Source organism: Melitaea cinxia, chromosome Z, assembly GCF_905220565.1.
Source record: "Melitaea cinxia chromosome Z, ilMelCinx1.1, whole genome shotgun sequence".
Classification (NCBI taxonomy): Eukaryota; Metazoa; Arthropoda; class Insecta; order Lepidoptera; family Nymphalidae; genus Melitaea; species Melitaea cinxia.
The window spans coordinates 13,326,416-13,351,373 of NC_059424.1; the positions used below are offsets into that span (position 1 = coordinate 13,326,416).

The following is a 24,958-nucleotide window of genomic DNA, read 5'->3' on the forward strand; positions in this document are numbered from 1 at the left end:
GGTTTTTTTTTTTTTTTTTTCCTTACTAAATGCTGTTTATGCAGAAGTATACACATAATTGCTTTCTAATTTCTAACATTATTATTTTTCTTATCTATGTCTATATTTACACTTATTTGCCTAGTTATCATATATGTACACTTATTTCCTAGTTACCATATATGTACACTTATGTTCTACTTACAATGTACACTTAACCTATGTTACTGTTAGTAAGGATTTTTTTTTTTTTTTTTTTTTTCTTATATATATATTATTTTTTATATAGTTATTATTTGTTTATCTATGTATAAGTTATCTATTTCTGTTATTTACTTAAATTTCATAATTTAATAAAGTGTAAAGTTGAGATAATATTAATAATCAAACTTAGCTTAACTAAAATTAAAATAAATATATCAACATGCAAAATAACTGCTATTTGTAACTATTTGATAAACCAAAAGGATATAAGAATTTATATATTTATATATCTACTTTCTTATTACTATATCATGAGCCACGCCTGATCCCAGCATCTTGAGCAGAGCCCTTGCCAACGACATATCCCGCTTGTGGATGGTTCTTTTCAGGTTGTGCTCCAAGATTGTTTTTGTCGAGGCACCCAGCGCTCGGCTAACGAACCTGCCGATTGCGTCATCACCGTCGTCAGTGTAGTAGACACAGGTGTTAGTGTGTCTTGTTAACGCTACTACCGCATGAGGCACACTATCGTGGATTTGTAGCCTCTCGGTCTTTGTCTGGACGATGATGACCTCGCTGTAGGTTTGCCCTTGTGCTTCATGAATGGTCATGACGCGCGATCCCTCTCCAGCACCGTATCCCTGGTCCATCAGGAATTTTTTCTCTTCCTGCGTATAGACCAAGTATAGGGTGGCCTTTTGAAGTTTTGGTATTGGCGCGCCAGTGTATCCATTCATTCTGAGGGAGTGGATGGTGGGATTTGCCGAGTACATGTTTATATATACCTCGCAGATGGCATATACAACGTCCATGGGACTCCGGTATGTGCAGGACAACTCACGTGAGATGTTGATTGTCAGGTAAGGTCTACAGTACCTTATTTCGAACAGATTTTCTCTGTCTATATAAGGCAACTGGTTGACATCTCCGATGAGAACAACTTCGCTTGCCCCCGAAAGCCGAGCCGCCATTACTATAGCTCCAAAATGGTTCATAAGGGCTTCGTCCACCGTTAAACGGTTACATTTCGTGCCCCTTTTGAATCCATTTGTTAAAATGGAGGCCATAGTACGTACCCTAGACCTGATTTTGTCACCAAAGCGGCGGGCTAGTTTCTCTTTAAGATCTTTGGCAGCTTCGACCGTCGTGGTAACTACTATTTCCACATTCTCATCGAAGTTCCTAACTATGTGTGTCGTTTTTCCGCACCCAGGTACCCCGTTTATCCACTCCAGCTTTGGCAATTGCCAGCCCACGAGGCCCGCGTCGACATCAAGATCAACTGAAATGGATTTTGCCATCTCAAGCATCCTGTCATCCAGCATTACTCTCGTGCACTTGGCAACCACCAAAACCGGGTCCCTCGGAGGTGTTAAAAATTTTGGTGACGTGTTTTCCCGCCCCGCAGCCTCGGCCGTGCCCACAAAACCACCCGTGCCGCTATAGGCTGCCATATATTTTCCTGACATGTGTCCTTTGATAACCTGGGACGTGTCGTTATTATATATGGCTGCCTCTGCCTCATCGAGCAGCACCATTAGCAGACCTTCGCTGCCTCGCTGATGGGCCTCCAAGATCTTTTTGCATGTGGCCATGTTGACTTCTCGATTGGCTTTTACTATGGCTAGGAATTCAACCATTGCGTTTACAGCATGGTCTAGCGGGTTCGATGCCGGTCTTAGCCTGGGCGGGGTTACTTGTCCCTTATCGGCCCTAGTTCGGTGAGTTTTCGGCTTAACCGGTTTTCCTAGATGGTCAGCCCTCAGAAACTCCCTTAGAGCCATAGCCTGTCGGTCCGTCGATGTTGAAGGTCGAGGCGCGCGGCGAGACGAATTAAACGTCGTCTTTATTGGAGAGACCAATCTGTGGATGGAATTCTGCAGTGCCACCAAGCGGGTATCGGAAGTCCGCTCACTGTTATTGGTCATGGAAGTGGTGTGTGATCTCTGTGCTGCTATTTTCAGTTGTAGGCGTTCGGATTCACTCAGTGGTGGCTCACTGAGAACCGGCCCCTCAACTGGGGACGATGGCTTAATTTCTGCTTTCAGAAAATTCAGATCTTCCCCCCTGTCTTCATATACTATGATTTCGTGCCTTTCTGATGCTATTAGGCATCCATAGTAATTTGTTATGTCCCCTTTAAAGAAGCCGGTCCTCATGGCATCCACACTAATTTTTCGCGGGCCACTGTCTTTACCTTCTCCGCAGAGTTTTGAGAGTATTGTGCATGCCCGCGCGAATGGGGTCTCCTCGCCCCATTCGAACAGTACGATAACCTTTTCTTGCAGCTGTACGCATCGATAGTCCGAGCCACTCACCATCCGCAAGTCCAGAGCATCAATCTTGTCACGCTTAATGCTCGTTTTTGCGGTACTCCCTTTTAAGAGCAGGGCGAGTCCCGGCGACACCGTCACTCGATCCGAACTCTCCGAGCGACAGAAACTGATACCTATTTTTTCTGCGGTGTCACTCATGAAAAGGGCTACACCCCGCGTCCTTATACTTGGGTCGCCACGTTCTCCTCTTTCTCTAATTAGCTCTTCAAACGTGGCGTATAGGGTGGTGTGTTGAGACGTTGTCGGTGTTTTTGCCCTCCCAAGAAGTCTCCGCAGCAGTTTAGGGACAGCCTGCAGTGACCTCGCAATTGGATTTTTTGGAATGCTGGATTGTGCAACTGCTGCATTCTGTAATGTGGGCTGTGTTGTATGGACGGCAGACAGTGCAGCGACCGAACCATTTGCTCTGGCAGCCATTTGAGCGACCGTTCTCGCGAATTTGAGAAAAGGCGATCTTGTAGTCTCTTTCTCCAAGATAGTGTTTAGAGAAATTTGGTCTAGTTTTCAAGGTCAAGATGTGTGTTAGCAATAAACTCCGAAACTACTGAACCAGTTTTTATCAAATTTTGCAAGCATCTGTAATTTGGTCCAACTTGGGAGATAGCACTATCTCCTAAATTGAACCAAATTACAGAACAAAACAAAACTACCCAGTTTTTATCTCAATTATTAATCTCAATTTTTGTTATTTCAAATTAAATGTTTATTATACGACTTAGGTGTGTATTCATCGCTATAATCCTAATGGATGGTGGTTTGGCATCTAATTCGGTAGATGGCGCCGTATTTCTATTTAGATGAGATTATATATGACGCGTTTGAATATATACTTTACATATATTTTATCTATGTAAATTCTATATTCTTGATGGTTCTTGGACTTTAAGATATCTTTGGAGCCTATTGTTGAATAACTCAACTTCTTAAATTTTTATTCCAGTATTTCAATAAACATTTATATGGTTAGTATGGATGCTATACGTTTCGTCAGTAACGCTTATGCATAAATTTGTGTTATGCAACTTTACAGCAATACATGTTCATTGCCGAGGTGTGCTGTAATTGTAATGCATTTATATGCAGACGCCGCTCACCTGTGTAAATGGTCACTCAAATATTTTGAATGAGACCTTTCGTCATCTTGACTATAAAAATAAAAAATATGTCACTAGAAACGCAATTATACTAATTTAAATTCAACTTTAGTGAAAAAATAAATAAAAACAAAAATATATTTATTCAAACTGGCTTAAAAAGTACATTCGAAACGTTATTTAACAAATTAAAAATGTAATTATTTTTAGTAGTAGTATTTATGTTATCTACAATCACCAACTACATTCGTGATTACATATTATGACTTTCATCCTCTCTCACAAAGTATACTGAATAGTAATTAAAAGTATCAAGCTTTCTAGCTTGCAATGTGGGTTTAAATTTAAAGTTTCATAACATTATATGTTCATACAGTTTTAAGATTATCATAATGTACACTTATAATGTGTAACTAATCACTAATAGTCTTAAAGAACAATACGTCAAATCTACTGGACAGAGGATACTTTAGCAATTGCATTAGAAGAACTAGATTGGCAACTGGTAACCCTACTAATTATTAAATTGTATTTTTTATACTTCTTAAAAAACATCCTACTAATAAGTTTGGTAACAAAAAACATAGGGAGGAATCTATCGTCACTTATAGCAAGTATCCCCTGAATTATTTTTAACGTTAGGCTGCAGTAGACAAGTATCTAATTTTTACCGGTCAAATAAAATAGGGTATTACTTAAAACCAGTATTGTTTGAATTAAAAAAAAATCGGGCTATTATAGAAGCCCAATAACCAATGTTTTGATATACATTTTGAATACAAATGTGATAAGACCACATCTTTTCTCATAACTAAGCGTTTTTAAAAGTTGCACGTTATCCGAGTTTGCCCTAATGATTGTCATATACATATTTCTTCCTAGAAAATGTATTTGGTATCGGATGAGTTAGCTAGACTCATATTGTTTGCATTGTATTTATATACAGTTCTACTACAACAATTTTTTTTACAGAATACTTCGCTTTACAATGTTCGACTTAGTTTTCAAGGATAGTTTGTTGACGGGCAGTTGTATTTCTACTTAAACTTTTATATTCATTTTTCATACATTCAAATAACATACTCGTAAATATAACGATTCTGTAAATATTTTTTATCGACATAATTCTGGAAATTGTTTTATTAACATTAATTATATTTTTCTGCAATACATATTTGTTTTCGTTTGAGTGATTGAGTTATTTTAATTTGGTAATATTTTAATTTTGAAGTTTATATAATAAAGATTATTTCCTGAAATTTGAATAACGCCGAGCGGTGTTCCGCAACTCCGATACTGTATCACATACGACATTAAATAAAATTGACGTGAGTCAATCTGATCATCTGTGTCGCAGGACCGATGGCCGTTGGAGCAAACGTGTCCTGGAGTGGAGACCGCGCCTTGGCAAACGCAGTGTGGGACGTCCTCTGGCCCACTGGACTGACGATCTACGTAAGATTGCCGGTGTAGGCTGGATGAGGATTGCGGAAAACCAAGATGTCTGGCGCGAACTTGGGGAGGCTTATGTCCAGCAGTGGAGTGCAATAGGCTTCAGCCGACTCTTCTGACTGACTGACTGAGACATTTTTCAATGTGAACCGAGTTCGAACCTAAAATATTAATTGGGACCTAACTTTGTTCATGTTACGCATTCTTCCGAAGTTTGTGGAATACTGTCACTGTGTTTTTTCCACAGTAGATACTTGAACACGACAGCAATATTTTATTCATTACATGTAAGGCCATTTTAGGTATCTTTAAGTCTTATTTTTTTAATTATCTTTTAATTCGGGACGAACTCGGGAGCTCACTATAGATGGCGCCACGGTCGCTTAGACTGAATATAAAATCATCATATCAAAAATTTCGATCTAGCGAGTACATCGTTCCATAGCTTAATTGGCTAAAGCACCGATACGGTAAGTCGGAGATGCAGGTTCGATCCCCGCTGGAACGGTCGATTTTTGATATGATATTAAAAAATTGTTTATCTTTTAACTGTCTGTTTTTAAATTGGGTTATTGTAGCTTCTTTTCTTTATGATAATCTTTACGTGGGATAAATACGAGTGTATAATTTGCTCCGGGATTATTACGAGTTATCTGATGTTGTAGTGCGTGTTCGCCGATGTCAACATTATTCCACTCGAAGAAATTATGTGCATTTTAAAGGTATATTTGATTTTTGGATCTTTCAACATAAAAAGTATAAGTAAGAAGATTACTTTTGATTTTACAAGAAATGACTGATAATCGAGTTTTATTTAAAGTTATTCTTACAGTCGCAGGAGAAATAACTTCTAAAAATCTGCAAAAAATTAAGAGAGGTCAACGCGGTTATGTTATCAGGGCTGCATTTTTTGGCAAGTGAATGTTTCAAGGTTGGAGGAATAGTTTGATAAAATACGCAATGAACATACGATAAATTCGTATTATTTATTTTTGTGTTACCCACACATGTGGGAATTCTAAACATTTTTAATATCGTATATAAAATTATTGTTTTATAGCTTAATTGGCTAGAACAACGACACGGTGAGTGGGAGATGCAGGTTCGATCCTCACTGTAACGGTCGCTTTTTGGTATGATATAAAAAAAATACCTTAAATTTAAACAATTACAAACAATCGAGTAACTATTATAAAAAATAAAATATTTACTTAAAACTCTATTTAAAAAAAAATAAGGCTAATAACATGAGTCTACATAAGTAACACTTACGTTTTATTTGCACGTGGTTTTACATAAATCTATACAAATAAATAAAATTAGAGTGTCTGTTTGTAATATTAAAATAACCGCTTTTTACTAAATGCATATCGATGTACATGGTACATATACCAAAATAATATTTTTTACAATTTTTGTCTGTCTGTCTGTGTCTGTCTCTTTTTGTTCCGGCTAATCTCTGAAACAGCTGGGCCAATTTCGACGGGAATTTCACTGGCAGTTTGCTAATTATAATATGGAGTAGCTTAGGCTACTTTTGTTGTAGATTTTATTTATAACTGCGAACTGGACAATAACATTTTTGTTAAATTTTACGCGGACGAAGTCGTGGGCACAGCTAGTTTATCTAATAAAGTAAGATCGATAATCGTCTAGGCATTTTATTTATTTAAAACTTTGTTTACTAGAATACGTCACACCCAGATTTGGGTGGGAGTCAAATCTGCAACTGTGGAGCGGAAGGCTTGATAACTTCCTTAGTCAAATATCTTTCTAATAGATAAATGTAAGCTCTTTCCTATTATCGATTTATTGTTCATTAAATTGTTAGTTTCCTATGATAATATGATAAATTGATAGATTTACACTTCGTTTTCTTTCGTTTATTTTATATTATTATTTAGTTAAGCACGGTCACCGAGAGATATTAAGTGTCACTGCAGATCGGATACACGCAGACCTCGAAGGTATTCAGAACAGTTGAGACGAGGTCGAGTGATTCCTTACGCGTCCGAGATGCCGCTAACGGTGACCGATTGTTCTAAACACAAAAACCTATACGCGTCGTGCGTGCCCTACTTACCCCTATTACCACGGCGTTGCCTCAGAGACGAGCGAAAAGCGTTTAAAACATATTAGTACAGCAGAATGCCCATTTATGTGCCATCTTGATCTTTTTTAATGTAAGTAATAATAACTTTATTTAATTAAAAAAACGAAAAGGGCTGTGATGGGGCCGTTTCTTACATAGGTTATTTTCAATTTACAAGCATAAAATTCTAAAGCGTAGGCGCTATATTATAAAGTACTTATTATTTGTATGTAACTTACTTACTTACTTATTGTTTGTATGTAATAAAAAAAAATATCACGGCTAATTAATATTTTATTTTATTTTTTTTTTATTTTGTTTTATTAGGCAATCCAACAGCGTTATAATACAATAGTATGTTACAATATAATGCATAAAAATGGCCAAAATAGGATCACACTGATATGAAAGAGAATTAATCATTATAAAATGCATAACTAGACACTATATTTAAAAAATATAATAATAAGAAGTAAAAAAAGTAAACGGCTATGTTCCGTCTTATCCACTGCAGTTAGAGGTGAGTGCATGACATGAAGATGTGAATGTGTGTTCGTGTAGGTGTGTGCATGTAAGATGGAGGTGTATTAGTGTAGGTGTGTGTATGTAAGATGAAGGTGTATTTGTGTGGGTTTGTGCATAAATCTGTAGGTGCTGGTTTAGAATATTATTGATGATACTACGAAAAATGCATCTTTTTGATTTCTTTTTTAAGTGCCGTCTTTGTTCTTGGGCAAAAAAGGTCTAATTTTGGATACTGCGTATTGTACGTATTGACAATACGGCAGATGACCGAGTTACGTGCGTAATTAGTTCTTACTTGAGGTGTATGGAACAATGGTTTAATATGTCTAGACCGTCTTGATGGAATTCGGAATTCAATCTGGGATAAAAGCTCGCTGCAATCTATTTTCCCACTTACAATATCATGTAATAAGACAATATCGTACTGCTTACGACGTTGGCATAGGGATTCAATTTGGTAGTGTTTACATGAATCAACATAGGTGGGAGAGGTTCTGTAAGTTTTGAAATTCAAAAGTTTTATAAATTTTTTCTGGAGCGATTCAATTCTGTCAATTAATATAAATATCTAATTTATTGATATTATATAGGCCTGATTTTTTTGAATTTTTAAACAAAAAAACGGTACAGTTAATAATAAAATTCTCAACCCTTTAATAACAATGTTCAATTTTACAACAAAGTATTGTTGTGTGACAAGAGTCAATGGTTCCAACTGATTTGTTGGTCAGTGTAATAAAAACCGCAGGTCATGAATAGCCGACGTTGGTTAGAATATACAAATACAGCCAAAGTGTTATAAACGTTACAACATGTATACCGTATTCGCTTCAGTACCTCTTCGAAAATAAGGTCAAATATTTCGAACTTACGAAAGAGATACTTTAAAATACCTTTTTAACTACAAAGATAAGAATATTGTTAAGAAATAATAAAATTTATATTTGTGAATAATCAAATAAAGCAAAATATTATCGCTTTTTATGTTAAAGTATTTAAATTGAAAATTATAAACATAAGTAAATCTTGAAATAATGTTGTTTGGCTTGGATAGACACACACATATAATAATAATAAATAACAAATGAGGAATTATTTGTGCCTAGCATCTAGCTTTGTTTTAATTGTGGGAAAAATAATACAATAGACACGTTACCCTTGAAGGCTTAATCATTGGATCTCTCCACTATTCATTCTATCGTGTATTTACTATGTTGGCATTTAATTTGGAAGGATGTATTGGGCTATGTCGATTTTCTCACATTACTAACATTACTTAATGGTTTTATTTGTTTGTTATTTTTATTTAGGAGTAGGTATACTTTTCTAGTGCTATTACTTTTTGTGATATTCATAGTTGGATGGTTACGTTAGTTAGGTGTCTTCATTTACGCTTCCTATTTAAAGACATGATGTAATTAAATAATTTGTATGTAAATACCTATTTAAGTTTTGTTACCAAATACGACTTGTCGTTATAAATCAGATAATATATCAAGGTTACAATCATTTAAAAACGAACCTAGTTAATAAGCTTAGTCCTTTTGACATGATAAAACCTGTTATAGCGTACTTCATTTTAGCTATACCTTAAACAGATATAATAAAATGGTGTAGTTTTAGTCAGATTTATTTTTCAAATACCTGAAAATTTTATTTCGATGGATTTAGTTACGAAACCGTATAAAATCGGTGGTGCAAAATATAACAGGCCACTAAAATTCATTTTTCCTAGCATATCTATTTCAATATTGCATTTTTTAGACTTTGCCTTAATTACACGTTATGGTTCAAAATATAAAATCTAATATGATTGTGAAATAAAATTCAACAATTTAGATAACATTTTATACAGTAAATGTAACTTTTACTAAAAAATAAATTGTATTTTTGTATTATCATTAATTATTACATAACTATCGTATAAAATTCGATAATTTGTATGTAAATTCGTTTGGTGTCTTAATTTGCATTTTTTAAATTAGTATCGTTCATACAATGATTACATTGGTGACTATTATCATAAGTATATATCAATACGATAAGGTTAAGATGTTTGCCACCCTTTTTAAAAAAAACCTTACAATTACTTCATATAAATTACATATCATTATATACATAATTACTTGCTCTACCGGCATCCACAACTAAAAAATTTAAACTATTTAAAAAAGAAGGTTAGATATGCTTTAAGAAGAAGGAAGGCAATTTTTTTCTGCCAATCATCGCGGGTGGGACCGCCGGGCCCCGCTAGTACTTTATTCAAATTTAATTTACTTAATGTACACTTTAATATCAAAATAATAATATTAACATTGATAGAAATTCAGTAACGAATATTATTGTCATAAAGTTATACCACAATTAAACTATTCGGTATTAGTGAATATTAAATTAAAACAGAATATGTGGTGTCATGGGACACCAGGTAGGAACGAAGTTCCTTCGGATAGTATAGAAGCAACACAATTTGAAAAAAAATGTTGAATTTTATATATATTTTCTAGTTCTTGATTTTTTCTAATTTTGTTGATTGGTTTTTAATTAAGTACATAAAAGTATTTAAAGAAATTTAGTCACACAGTCACGACAGTAAACAAATACCGTAAAATAATATATATCAAACAAAATAATAATAATCATAATAATTCAAACTATTAAGTGAAATTAATAAACATATTATGTCTTAATTTATTTTTGTCGACAGTATAAAATTACATAAATAATTTTTAAAAAAGTTTACTAGTAATATTTTAGTTTTAAAAACGTCATATTATACAGTCGTGTGACTGATATTACGTCACTTCCGTTATATATTTTCTTACGGTTTTAGTATCATATTTTTTTCAGTTCGAGTTTGTTTCGTTCTATACATGTCTTTTTCAGTCAAAAATAATATTCTCTTATCACCTTAGAAGTAGACGCTGAACTTACTTAATTATGAGATCAGTAATTAAAAACTTGTTTCAGAACCATGTACAATAACATATTCAGTTAGAAAAAGCCTATCTTCAGACTGATCTGATTGATACAATGGTATATCTGTAGAACTATCGTAATAGAAAAACTGGATTTATTTTCATAGAACTGAGATAAACACTAGCTTTTGAGTTGTACCAGTTTCGCTAACGAACATTTAAAGCTTGTCAAAGATGCAAGTGAGCTTAAGTTAAAACTCCCTAATCACAGCTTTTAGAATATCTTGAGACATTTCAAGTTCTCGGAGATTATTTGAATTAAAAAGGGGCCTGCAGTATTTCACTTGACACCGCATGGATCCTTGAAATTCGGCGCATAGTTATAAGTGGCGAGTAGACGCATGATGCCGCGTTATATTGGTTACGTATTTATTTTATTTGAATGTATAGGTATAATCACTTGAATATCCTTTTATGTTTGATAATGATGGTGAATTTGGAATTACAGCGGCTGCGTTATAAGGCTTTGGTGTACTCTCGTAATAGGTACTTACCGCACAATTATTAAATTTTGTTCTGTGTACAAAAAGAATGTGAAAATTTGTAAAATACTACTTTATTATATGCTCGAAATTTTGAAAAAAAAAGTGACTTGTCTGCAGTTTAGAAATATTAGTAGCATGATATCTATCTATTAGTTGTTATTAAGTCTTGTTAAAAAATAAATAAATATAGCTAAAGCAAAAAGCAAAGCTAAGCTATATAGCTAAAGCTTTTTTATGTCAAATTAGTGAGTATTATGATTTATTTTATGTGTTTATAGCATTTTTAAATTGTGTATAGCATATATTTTTGTTAAACGAAATTTTTAAAATTAATTATGCTTCATTTTTTGTTGCTTTAACTTTGCATTGCTGAAAGATTTAAATTACTAAGACGAAGTAGATGACCGAGTCATTAATAAACAGGCGACTGTATTCAAAGAAAGAAACTAAAACTATTTGTCATTATGTCATCCAACATCCTTGTGTTTAGTCCGTTACTACTTAGACAAGGACCTTTTTAATTGTTAACTAGGACACCATAGCAATACCATGATTGTATTACTTATAAGAAACATAATATCAAACAAATGTCATAACTATTAATAATAAATTGACGCTAAAAATAGGATTAAGGTAAATCAATAAAAATAGAGAAAAATATATAACCACAGAAGATGAAAATAAATCAATATGTTATAATAAATAAAATTGAAGTAATAATATCGTGGTACCCTATGAATATTAATTGTGTTCTATTCTAAAAGTCCGAACATCGTACTTACTGCAAAATCTATTTGTAATTATCATTAAGCTTTGTTTTCAATTTAATTTTGGTGTTATTATTATTAAAAGTAATTAAATAAGTTTTCATAAAAAATATACAAACACATTTATCCTAGAAAAAACGAAATGACAGTCATCCTACAAGCGCATACTGCATGTTTCACAGATGTCGTCGCAGATCTTTGGTCGACTGATTTATTGGTCACTTGTGACATGTGGCGAGGGTCTCTGGAGTAAACCATTTTATTTTTATGACAGGAAGGATTCCGGGGCAGGTTCAATTTTAGTTTTTTTTTTAATATTTATGTGTGGTCCACTTCTGAGTTGTTCATAAAAATAATCTTATACAAATTTAACGTTTATTGGTTATCACAATGTGGTTTTATATAAATAAACTTGTAATAAATTTTATGCCATCAGTATGCTACAAACAAACATAAATCTTTGTTTATTTGAAAACTAGTCGTACCCCCACTCCTTTCGAGATTATTATCTTTATAATTAAGATGTTAAGTTTAAGACCGCTTTGGTGTAGTCGTGTGAGTAGTCGCCTAAAACATCGACGGTTTGCGGGTTCGAATATTCCTTTCCGGTTTGGATGTCTGTCCTTGTGGTTCACCCCACCGAGTCTCAGAGAGCACGTTAAGCCGTCGGTCCCGGTTGTTATCATAAATACCTAATAACGATCGTTTAAAGGCTCATATCACGCCGTATTATAATAACAACGCCGTAACATATCCGCCAAACTGCAGTAGAGCAGCGCGGTGGATTAAGCTCTAATCCTTCTCCTATGTGGAGAAAGAGGTCTATGCCCAGCAGTAGGATGATACAGACGAATTATAGAATGGTGAACTTTAAGTACGCTAGCTTAAGTTAAGATGTGCTGTAGGTACTTCCAAAGGTTTCAGCTCACTATGGGTTACAAGTTATTGGCCCTCCTGTACTGCTTACTGAAGGTTACTTGAATGTAATTTCTGAATTAAAAATCAATGAAATATTCACACTATGAAATATTTTCGGACTATCTTAAAAGTATCTTTTTTCCTATGTTTATAAAAATAAATGTTTGTCTGTATGTCCTTTATATGATCGTAAACTATGCATTTGATCTTGTCATGATCTTCAGCAAAGTGTTGTGCATGAGCCCACAAAGGTTTCTGAGTTGGTACGACCAAAACACTGAAAAAAAAGCGTAGCAACGCGCGCAGGGTACAGCTAACTTTATTAATGAAAAATATAAATCTACTCGCAACTCCCAATTGAGTATATTTAAAACATGTTTTATTTTCATTGCTTCTCCAAGAGGAACGGAGAATTATGTTATTTTAAAAGTAGGTTCTAGAAACTAAATCGTAAGATATGTGGAATCATGACTAGTTACACTTATAAGCTTAATTTTCATTTGCGACTAAGATATAGAATAAAGCAGAAAAAGAATAAAAACATTTTTGATATCCATTATTCAGTTTGTTTTATAAAGTATTAGGGAAACGTACGGTAACTATAGGGATGAAGTAGTTAAACGTTAATAATTAGGTTACCGATTTTATCCGTATTTCTAATTCCATTTTATTTTATAAATTTATTGATTTCACCTAATTTGTGTCGTAATTCGTCGATTTTAGTTAAATTATTTCATAACCATGGCATATAAATTGTATGTAGTTTCGGACTCGATATGCGCTGTGTTTTTAAGGAATGGTAGATACGAGTATAATAAAATGATAATAAATATCAGCAGCAAATTCCATCAATACCATTATATAGTTAAAACAAAGTCGCTTCCCGCTGTCTGTATGCTTAGATCTTTAAAACAACGCAACGGATTTTAATGCGGTTTTCTTTAGTAAATGAAAGGTTTTTATGTGTTATAAATACAGAATATAGTAGAGGAACACTGATACTTTTTGAAACCGTGTGAGGCCGGGGCGGGTTGCTTGTGTAAGTATAAAAATGAAAGCTAATTTAGGGACGAAAAAGGAATGTTTGAATTCGTTAACAAATAAATTTCATTCCTACAATTATATTGAGCTAAATGTAGGTTGCAAATTTTATTTGAAATTCATTTTTGAGTATAATAATAGCATTATAACTCTATATATTATTACTATTGAGTAGAGGTCTTCGTTATATTAGATAGCGGATAAAATAACCCATTATTTATTTTACATGGCAAGCGTTATTTATATTGAAAGAATATTTTTATTACTTCACAAGTGAAATGTACATATAGCCAAATTGTACTCTATGATAACCGAATTAAAACAAAATTCCTTTTAATGTCCAGAACTTCTCACCTTGCCATATAATATATTAGTCCCATGTCAAATTCTATTCTATTATGACTAACTAAGAAATATTTTCCTTTCAATGTCCAGAACTAACATATTTTTGAAAACTGATATTTTAAGAATATTTTTGTTCGTATTATTATTATCATAATTATTATACTTACTACACGTTAGAATTATTTATTTCGTTTCGTTAAGCGGTTAAATAGTCAGTAATCAGTATGGACAATGTGTTTGTTTTCGTATGATGTTCGTTATTTTCGTGAGTTTGTTATTTTTTACGATTGTGGTAAACTACTATATCAAATATAACAAATATGATAATCGGCATATTGTAACATCAATTACACAATAGGAAGAAAGGAATATTATCAAAATCATAAAATTTTTATTGATAAAACTTAAGTTTACCCGAAGCGAAACGAGTGGGCCGCTAGTCTATGTGTATATATATACACACATAGACTAGCGGTATATATATATATATATATACATATATATATATACAAATGGATGTTTGTATGTAGGTCCTTTATATCTATCTATCATCTCTACAGTATAGAGAGACTCGGTTTCATTTGTTGTTATTTATTATTATCTTCCTCAACTACCCTTTATTTCTATAATTGCCTCGCTTCAGCCTGTAATATCTCACATGTGTCTCATAAGCCTCTTTCCTCGTGTAGGAAGCCACGTTGCTCCAATGATATATGGTCCAGGATATATTCTCTACGGTAGTAACGGTCGCTATCAGATGTACATGATAACAATCGGGACCGACGGATTAACGTGCTCTCCGAGGCACGGTGGAGAGACCCATAAGGACTCTACAAACACTCAGACCGCCAAGCCAACAGTCACAAACCAGTACTGTGACCGTTGTGCCAACGCGGCGCTTTCTATAATAAAATTATAGTTCTATTAATATGGATAAAAACGTGTTATTTTTTAATTTAAAAAAATAAAATAAAAATATAAGAAAAACGATATAAAATGTTATAACGAATAATAAAATGTAATAAGAATAAAAATGTTGTATATGAAGACTCAAAGCATTTCGCTTTCGAATCGTTTGTTTTCATAATTTTTAATTAATATTTTCACCGGCTCTACGATTCCATCTACTATTGTGTGAACCGAGTAAGTCAATTATTATTGAGTCGGCGTATGTGTAAGTTTAATATTTATTTTTGCGTTGTATTAATTTCTTTGAAATAAAATTCTCGGAACATTCAAAAGATTTTTCAAAGGCTTTTACAAAAACAATTTATTTCATTGACAAAGGTAACGTGAAAACTATAAAATGCATTATTTAATTATACGTGAACCCAATGTTTAATTTCTCAGAAAACAACAAACGCGTAAAAATAACTAGGAATACAAATTTGTTTTTCGTATTCCGATATTATACAATACAATTACAACACTTCATTTGTTTTGTTGTTTCGAGTAATAAAATAATTTAACTTTTTTAATGTTAATTTTTACATATTTAGGTAAGTATTTTTTATTAAGTAATAAAGAATGCTTACTAAATTATATAAACACAACTTACTATAATAATAACCAAACATAGCATGTTAAAATTGTAGTGAAAATACGAATATATATTTGTAATTTGTTAGTTATTAATTTTACGATCCAATTATTTTCTGTTGTGTACTATTGGTGTAATGGGTACTTGTACTGTGTGATTGTGACAGTCAGATGTTAAGTGACAAAAATGTATTTAATATCTATTTATAAGTGTCTACCTGTATAGCGATGTACATTCGAAACACATTTATATTTAAAAAGATTTATGCGGAGTATTGGAAACAAGAAGTAATTATTTTAGGAAATTTCCTATTTCATTATTGTACTCCCCCTATGTTTATATAAATTTACTTCCTGTATATATATTATCTTATTATCTCATTATCTTTTTTATATTATTATCCACAATTGTTTACAACTTTTTCTGATATTCTAATGCGATTTGTTACTAGTTATAAGAAATTAAAAAAAAAATGTTTAAGGTGAGAGTAGATAAGCAAAATAGTAAGAAGGAAACATTTTTCGTAGCACACTACAACACTACAAGTCTTACTTTTCTATGAAGAATGTCACGCGAACTAATTTTTCAACGGCATTTTGCCTATCAATTTGCCCCTTTTTAACCGACTTCAAAAAAGGAGGAGGTAACTCAATTCGACCGTATATATATATTTTTTATGTATGTTCAGGGATAACTCCGTCGTTTATGAACCGATTTTGATAATTCTTTTTTTGTTGGAAAAGAGATATCCCTAGTTTGGTACCATGATAAGGAAACCAGGATAAGGAAACCAGGATCTGATAATGGGATACCAGAGGAATCGAGGGAAACTCTCGAAAATCCGCATAACTTTTTACTGGGTGTACCGATTTTAATGATTTTTAATTTAATCGAAAGCCGATGTTTATCATGTGTTCACATTTAAATTTCATCGAGATCTGATTACAACTTTTGAGGTAATCTTTGATAATGCGTATTTACTGGACATTTTTTTCGTCTACCTACGTTGAATTACTTCTCGATATAATTGAAGTCAGTTTTTCTTCGTTTGCCTACAAACACAATTATTATTATATATTTTTATATATGCCCCTTTATTTTGCACAATATCCTTTTAGCCAATTGTTTCTCCTTATGCAACTGCTTCCTTCTTAACTTAGTTAATTACCTAGAAAAATAGTTTAAATTAGTAAATTACTAATATATTTTTTAATAACTTTGTGTTCGTATAATTTATTTTTAAATATTAAATTGCAACAAACCGGAAAGAAATATTTGTAAAAATACAAATATCCATCCCGAGCGGGAATCGAACCCGAACACCGTCGATGTTTTAGGCGACTACTCGCACCACTACACCATAGTGGTTGTTTTTTATTTACTAACTATTATTATTATTATTCTACTAAATGAATGTCACTCCGCCCGCCCAATACATAATAGATACATCTATAATATAAAAATGAGTCGCTGAATGTGTTGCTAAGCGCAAAACTCGAGAACGGTTAGACCGATTTCGCTAATTCTTTTTTTAAAATATTCCTTGAAGTACGAGGATGGTTCTTACGGAGAGAAAAATTCTAAAAAAAAAAAATTAAATTTCCTGAAAAAGTCTAAAAACAACACTTTTCTATACTCCCATACAAAAGATTTGTGATAATACTTAAAAGTCAAGTTGAACTTTAATACAATACGATAAAGTTTGTGTTAGGCGATACGAAGTTTGCCGGGTCAGCTAGTATATTATAATATAGTAAATTTACTTATTATTATTATATATACTATTATATGTGCACTTTTTTAAAATAAGTCGTAATATATTTCTGCATACATATTTCATATTTGTGACCGTGAACATAATAATTTTCCTAAATAAATTGATTTATTGTCATACTAGCTTCTGCCCGCGACTACGTTGATTACATGATTTTTGCGAAACTACAGCGCACGCAGCGGAAGCTCTCAAAAAAACTTCATTGGTGCTCCGCTTCTATTAGTTTTAGCGTTATGATATATAGCCTAGTCTTCCTCGATAAATAGGCTATCTAACACTGAAAGAATTTCTCAAATCGAACCAGTAGTTCCTGAGATTAGCGCGCTCAAACAAACAAACAAATAAACAAACAAACTCTTCAGCTTTATAATATTTTTATATTAATATTTAATGACCGATCCTCAGTTGATTCTAGTCAATAGAGCTTTTCATCTTGTATAAGATGAATCATGTAATATGATTAAGGTTTTCGTACTCGTGTTATTTTATTACCTGAGAAATTATAAGTTTTTAATTTCGTACTATGTACTATTAGGGTTTCGACGATTATCGATTCCTTCTACGCACAATACTACAGCTATTTCAGCTTCAAGACGCTTTAAGCTCCCTCCGTTCCTACGGTCCTTATACTGATTGATCTCCGTAATTTAGGAATCAATCTCTGCGCGTCTCGGATCTATTCACTGCCCGCTGAGTTATAAAGCCGCGGTTTTAATGCTAGAAAATCAATTAAAATAATAAATAGCTGAAATGAACTTTTACTGTAATCATAAATAAGTAGCCAAATGGAACCATACATACGTCATGATTCATTAAACTGTAGTTGCATTTCAAAATCAAAACAATAAAATAAACTTTTACGAGTTCTATACGCTTACACAATACATGTGTCGAATGAAAATCTCATGTGGAAATATTCTCAGATGATTTCTTCATTCTTTTACTTGAAACAATTGTATCTTTGTTCTGTAACTTGATTATGAGTGATAACTTTTAACTTTCTGAAATTTTCAACTTGATATAAATGTCTATTATATATATAATTAATGAAATTCTTGTATTAATTTAAGTAAACATTTTTGACTTTGTATTGTACTTCTATATACGAATTTAATATTATTATGTCACGTTATCTAACTTTTATTTAGATAAAATGACGTAACAATATTTTGAGACCTAAAGTCAAGGAATTCTTCCGACAATGGGTGCAACGTACTTGTTCGCCTACGTGCGTATGTAATGCCAGTTCCCCATATTTTAGTCGAGCACTAAAATGTTGCAAGAAATTTATATAATTCATTGTAGTATTAGAATTTAAAACGTATTGCTACTGCAGCAGATATTATAAGGAATCATGTAAATCAAATGTAATATATTATGAATTAGGTACGTGATTCTTCTTGATTTGTACGTATGCGTGTCGAATTCAGTTTTCATTTATTTATTATACTGATTGTTTATTTATAACACTGAATTTTAATTATTGAATAGGGATAATTTTTAACATTTCTGGTACTTTCTGTATGTCTTGAAGTTAATAATTAAACTATTTTAATAATGAGCTGTTACTCATATTTTATATTCTGTTTTTCTATAATTTGTATAATATCAGGAAATTTAAATAAAGAATTTAAAAATTATAAATAGAATTTAAGTATAGTCAATCGAATTTCATTTTAACGAACATTTTAAGGCTTACAAAAGTGTGGGTTTTATACACGTTACAATTAAAATTGTATTACTATTTTTACTCGTTGACACGAAACCAGTGCCTTCTGTGAGATATTATCAGCCAAACAATTTTTTTTTTCAAAAACAACACATATAAACATATTTGAATCAGTCTTATAATCTGGTGATTTGATTGCGGCTTTAGAACGAACGACCGCTCAGAGTGAATATTATTGTTCCTAATATGGGGGGTTGTCTTTCCTCCAACGTTGTCTTGAAAAACATCCAAAGTAGGTGCGATTATTACTCATCAAGTGTCATATCAATTTGATTAGGTTTAACAATTATGTAATGGAAAAAATATCCATCTCATTACCATCATACTGGAATGCATTTTAAATAGACAACTCAAAATTACATCTATAGTAACTTAGATTCTTTTGCAAGGAATAAATGAAATAACCGAGCAGGCAACTACTAGCAGGTAGTAAGACTTAAGCCATAAAATGTAGTCGCTAGAATAGGTCATAATGTCCAAACTTTACTGCGAATAATTTAGAAGCGGTTTCGTAATTTTACGTGTTTCATATGTAGCTCTCATATTTAATGACAAGCTTGGTGAGCAGAAGTGATACGGCTCAGGACTCTGCCCACGTTAACGCGTTTTTGGAATCTTTGTCATTAAGTGTGTATTTTCTGTTATAAATATTTATTTTTATCGTCTTACGATTTTTGTTTACGTGTAAGTTTTAGAATAATTCTATAAACAATAATGTCTATAAACAATTTCATTATTAGTCGTGTGATTACGGCAGTAAGGAATATAGCTACCCCCTCTTCCGGTCCCTCTTGGGTATCGTAAAAGGCGAATAAGGGATAACATAGTTCCACTGCCAAAAATTTCCGCACTCATTTTCCGGCAGCCCCATTATTACCGGCTATGGTAGTAACGGTGGGGCAGAGGGAGCTAGGATTTATCGGGTTACGAGTAAGGAGCGCTGTTAACCTGTTACTAGTTAGTGTTCTACACCTGGCGATGTTTAATGGACGTACTCTACGGCTGGACCATCAACTCACCGAACTTGAAGTAGAACTAAGTTGCATTAATTGGGGCTTATTGGGGTTATCTGAAGTCCGAAGAAAGGGCGAGGACACGATGATTCTGGACTCCGGACACTTATTCCACATCCGTGAAGTTGATGGGCTATATTAAGGTGGCGTCGGTTACAAGACTCACTGCGGGTAGCGTACCTTGTACTTAAACTCACTGACAGGTACTCTCTGAATGTGATACAGATATATACACCGACCTCGGCACACACTGACGAGGAAGTCGAAACCTTGTAAAAAGATATTACAAATGCCATACATGGCACTACTTCGGCCTTCTACAGCTTTGTTATGGGTGATTTTAACGCTAAAGCGGGAGTACAAGACCGCGATGAATGAAGAATGGGACAAGACCTATTTTCCTCCGGCGTGGGGTAAGACAGAGAGATGTATTACCGAACTTGTTTACTAATGCGCTAGAGGATGTCTTTAGGAACTTGGATTGGGGGGAACGAGGCATCTAATTCAACAGCGAATACATCTCTCACCTTCGTTTCGCCAAAAATATCGTCATCTTTGCGGGGACTGGGCGGCATTTGGCAGGCTTCGTCGAGTCTTCTCTTCGAAGATTCCGCAATGCTTGAAGACAAAAATCTTCGAGCAATGCGTACTGCCTGTTTTAACATACGGAGACTAGTCCACAAGCCTAAAGTCGCTCATCGTGCAATAGAACGGGCTATGCTTGGGGTATCTCTCAAAGACAAGATTAGATTCATTTCTAACCACTATATAACTATCCGCGAAAGTAAGAAAGTAACCGATATAGCTCACAGAATTAGGAAGTTGATGAAGTGGTAGTGGGCTGGTAGTCTGTGTCCTACACGTCTGCGGGGTGGCCTTGTTGTGAGCGAGGTCACTCCACCTTTGTGTAGGGGCCCGGATATTTCGTCCGGGCCTAGCGTCGGGGTGAGGTGGCGAATTTCACATTGAACCTCATTGATACCACTCCGGTGTGGGGGCACCAAGGGGTATCAATGAGTCAATAAGAATTTTCCCCACGTAAAAAAGGTCTACCTTGAAATATGACCTTAACTAAATACCTAATATTAACATGATTATTTACTCTAAATTTCATATCTCTTTACTCGTATTCACTACTAGTTCTGGGATTTCAGTCGTAATAAATGTGTGTACAGAACGAGTCCGTAACTATTTGATCAAATATATTTACCGTTTTTGATATTGATCGGTTTGAGTTGCCGAGATTCGCCAATATTACAAGCACTATCTACTAATATGACGGCGTTTGAAATAGTTCGGAAATACTGGAAATTCCAAATGACAAACAACAAATATGAAATATTTATATCCTGTTTTACTTATAAATTATGATGTTAGTGCCGATGAAATTTTAGAAACTGACATTTTCCTAAAACTTTTTTATCAAAAACAACACATATATAAATATTTGAATCAATCTTGTAACATGAAAATAATATTCATATACACATATAATCACTTTTTTTTATTGTTTGTTTTGTCCGTAAATATATCTCGTAACATCAATCGGTTACAGTTATATCTACGAGTATATGTATAAATTGACTGAAATATTACAAAGCAAGTAGGTAATAAATATAATTTGACATTTGCCAATCTCTGATATACAATAATGTATTTAAGCTATTCTATGAATCAGTTATTGAGCATCTAGTTGCAATTATTTTGTTAAATTTATATCGGAATATTATAATTTCATAATCTCAGTCATTGGTTAACTGAAAACTTATTAGTTACGCACCAATCTATCAATATATATGCATATAATAAAAAGGTAAATGTAATTGTTTGTGCACGCTAATCTTAGAAACGGCTTTTCCTATTTAGATGCGGTTTCAACTAGTATATTGCGGCAAGCTTCACTTAACATTTGGTGTTTCTTTCATGACAATCGTTTCATAAATAAAAAAAGTTGTGCAAAGAGTCAATTTAAGGAACCACGTTAAACATGTAACATGTACCCAAACGATGGTGTTTATAATCTATACATATAATAAAATGGTAGGAAAGTCAAAACTGTACATTGAATATTTTTTTAAAAGAATACTTGGTGTGTGATCTACAATCAATACCGAAGCCAAAAATATAGTTTTTAGAATTTTTGTCTGTTGTCTGTTTGTCTGTATGTATGTATGTCCAGGATAAACTCAAAAAGTACAGCATGGATTTACTTAAAATTTGGCACGAATATTATTAAGAAGTCGGGTCAACATATAGGCTACATATTATCACGCTATCACCTACGGGGAACGAGCAGTGAACCTTTATTTCTTCAACGCATTCTGTAACAACGTGTAATCTAACGACGCATATGTGAATATTGTTGTTATTATGTTAATAATCATGTCATAAGCTAGCTTCACACTATAAATAAAGACATTCTGTAATATATTTAGTATCAGCATTGCACCCGTGCGAAAGCCACTATTCCATGCGGATGAAGTCCTGGGCGCAGCTAGTAATTAAATATCTCTCACAGCTAGTAATTTGTTTATCACACATAGTACATATACACATCTCATCTCTGTTCGTCTGGTCGTCTGTTCCTATGGTTGGCAACTTAATGCGTGTGTTTTACGTAACATCTGGTTAAGATAGATACACATTGTGTTACCAAATATAATTGTAACAAATTTACATATTAATAATACACCCAGACTCTAGGCCTTATACTCTTAGGCGTTAGATCTGATGTACTAAAGCATATATTAGAAATAAATTGTCTTTGTAATTATTTTCTTTTGTTTTTAAAATTATGTTTATTAAACATTGATTAGAAGAAAGTAATAATAATAATAATGATAAAGAACAAAAACGCTTTTGTTTCAGAATCTCTCACACTGAACTAAGATCCCTTTATTTGAAAATAATGAATTGGGTTATGCCTGTAATATTAGATGTAAGAAATAAAATAAATTAATAAAATAAAAAAATAAATAAATAAAATCTAAACATTGCGTAAATACACAAAGGTAATGTTCTTTCTTATATATCAATCTTAGTATCGATTAACGTTTTCACTTCGAATATAACTGATTTACTAAGTCATCATTAGTATAATAAAAATTGTATACAGAGAAGACCAAAAATAGTTTCGTGTTGTTATGCTATAAATTACCAACAGTAAAATGTGAGCATCGTTTTTGTCGGCACATCAGGTCAATCAGTACCGCTGTAATTGAACCAGCCTGTAACTAAGCTTAAGCGTTACTCACTTTGTTAAATATAGATGTATGAATTCTAATAATTAAAATGGTCATAACTACACAAATTTGTAGAACAGAACATGTGCGCCTATTAATGTAATAGATATGATTTGCATTTTTTCTCATGAGAAACGTACTCACATGGGTAATTTACGATTTGCATAAACAACTATTTTGTTTTAAAAAGTTTAATTGGTATATTTTAAGTTATATCAAAGGTTAACGTTTTTAAATTAAAGTTATACTAAAATTGTATTTAAAATAAATGGTAAGATAGTTGAACTATTTGGACTCTTAAAATTTTGTCCTTTAACGAATATCCCAATATCAGGGCTTTGGTACTGTACAAACCAGCAGCAGTGAACTAATGCTAAGGAAAGGCTTTTTACAAAAACAGATTAGGGCTTATTCCATGCCTCTTATTCATGGTGGTTTGGTTAATGTAAATAGCTGACTATTTCTCCTGTGTTATGTAGGGCATTTCGTAATATTTTTTTATCATCTGTTGTTAATAAATTTTATATCTTTTTATTATTTAATGCTGTCTTGTAAATGATTATTTTATGTTCTAATATAAAATATTGATTTGATTTGATTCAGCCGGTAAATTCCTACTGCTGGTCATAGGCTTCTTTTTTCATGTAGGAGAAGGATTGGAGCTTAATCCAGCACGATGTTTCACTGCGGGTTGGTGGATATATTCCCTACCAAGAGTAGTGATCGCTATCAGATGTATATGACAACGACCGGGACCGACAGTTTAACGTGTTATCCGAGTCACGCTGGCGAGACTCACTTGGATAAACTTCCAAAATGGAAAGATATATTTGAATAATAATACTAGCTGACCCGGCAAACGTTGTTTTGCCAATAAACTATCTACTATAAGTGTGCGGGGATTTACTTATAAAGGAAAGAGTTGTAGACAATGAAAGTATGCTTTATTTAGTGCACAGAAATATTAAAATAATACGTATAACAGTCACTGCTACGATCGATACACAAATAAAACAAAAAAAAAAAATGGCCGAAAACGGTATAGTGAGTACGACAGGAGACCGGCTTCATTCTTATCCTTACTCCGTGATGTTTGCTGGATGAGAGGTGACAACGGTTGACATCTAGCGGGGATAACTGATCGATTGATAGTTATCGACGGGCGAAGCAGAAGATCAAATTGAATTGAGAAAAAAATCATAATTAAAGGGAATTATTAAAAAAAAAATGCGATGGAAAAATAGGGGTTGATTGTAGAGAAGTGGAAAATTAAGAGTAATATAAATTATTTTATTCTATGTCATGACAAAATAAAAATAAAAATCTTGCCGAAAAAATTAAAGTTTATAATTAACAAATAAAATATAGGGGGTTTTAATGTTAAAAATTTAAAAAAAAATTGCGGGTGGACTACCCTTAACATTTAGGGGGATGAAAAATAGAT

The 24,958-nt window shown here is 33.0% G+C and overlaps 1 protein-coding gene across 1 annotated transcript in view; it reads right to left on the reverse strand.

Moving 5' to 3' along the window:
• LOC123668820 (P-selectin) overlaps positions 1–2,342 on the reverse strand; it is a 31,833-nt gene extending 29,491 nt beyond the window's left edge. The window contains exon 1 of the mRNA XM_045602513.1: positions 1,769–2,342. Within this exon, the coding sequence (XP_045458469.1) occupies positions 1,769–2,342 (574 nt within the window). The remainder of the gene's footprint in view (positions 1–1,768) is intronic.
• Positions 2,343–24,958: the final 22,616 nt, after the last annotated feature.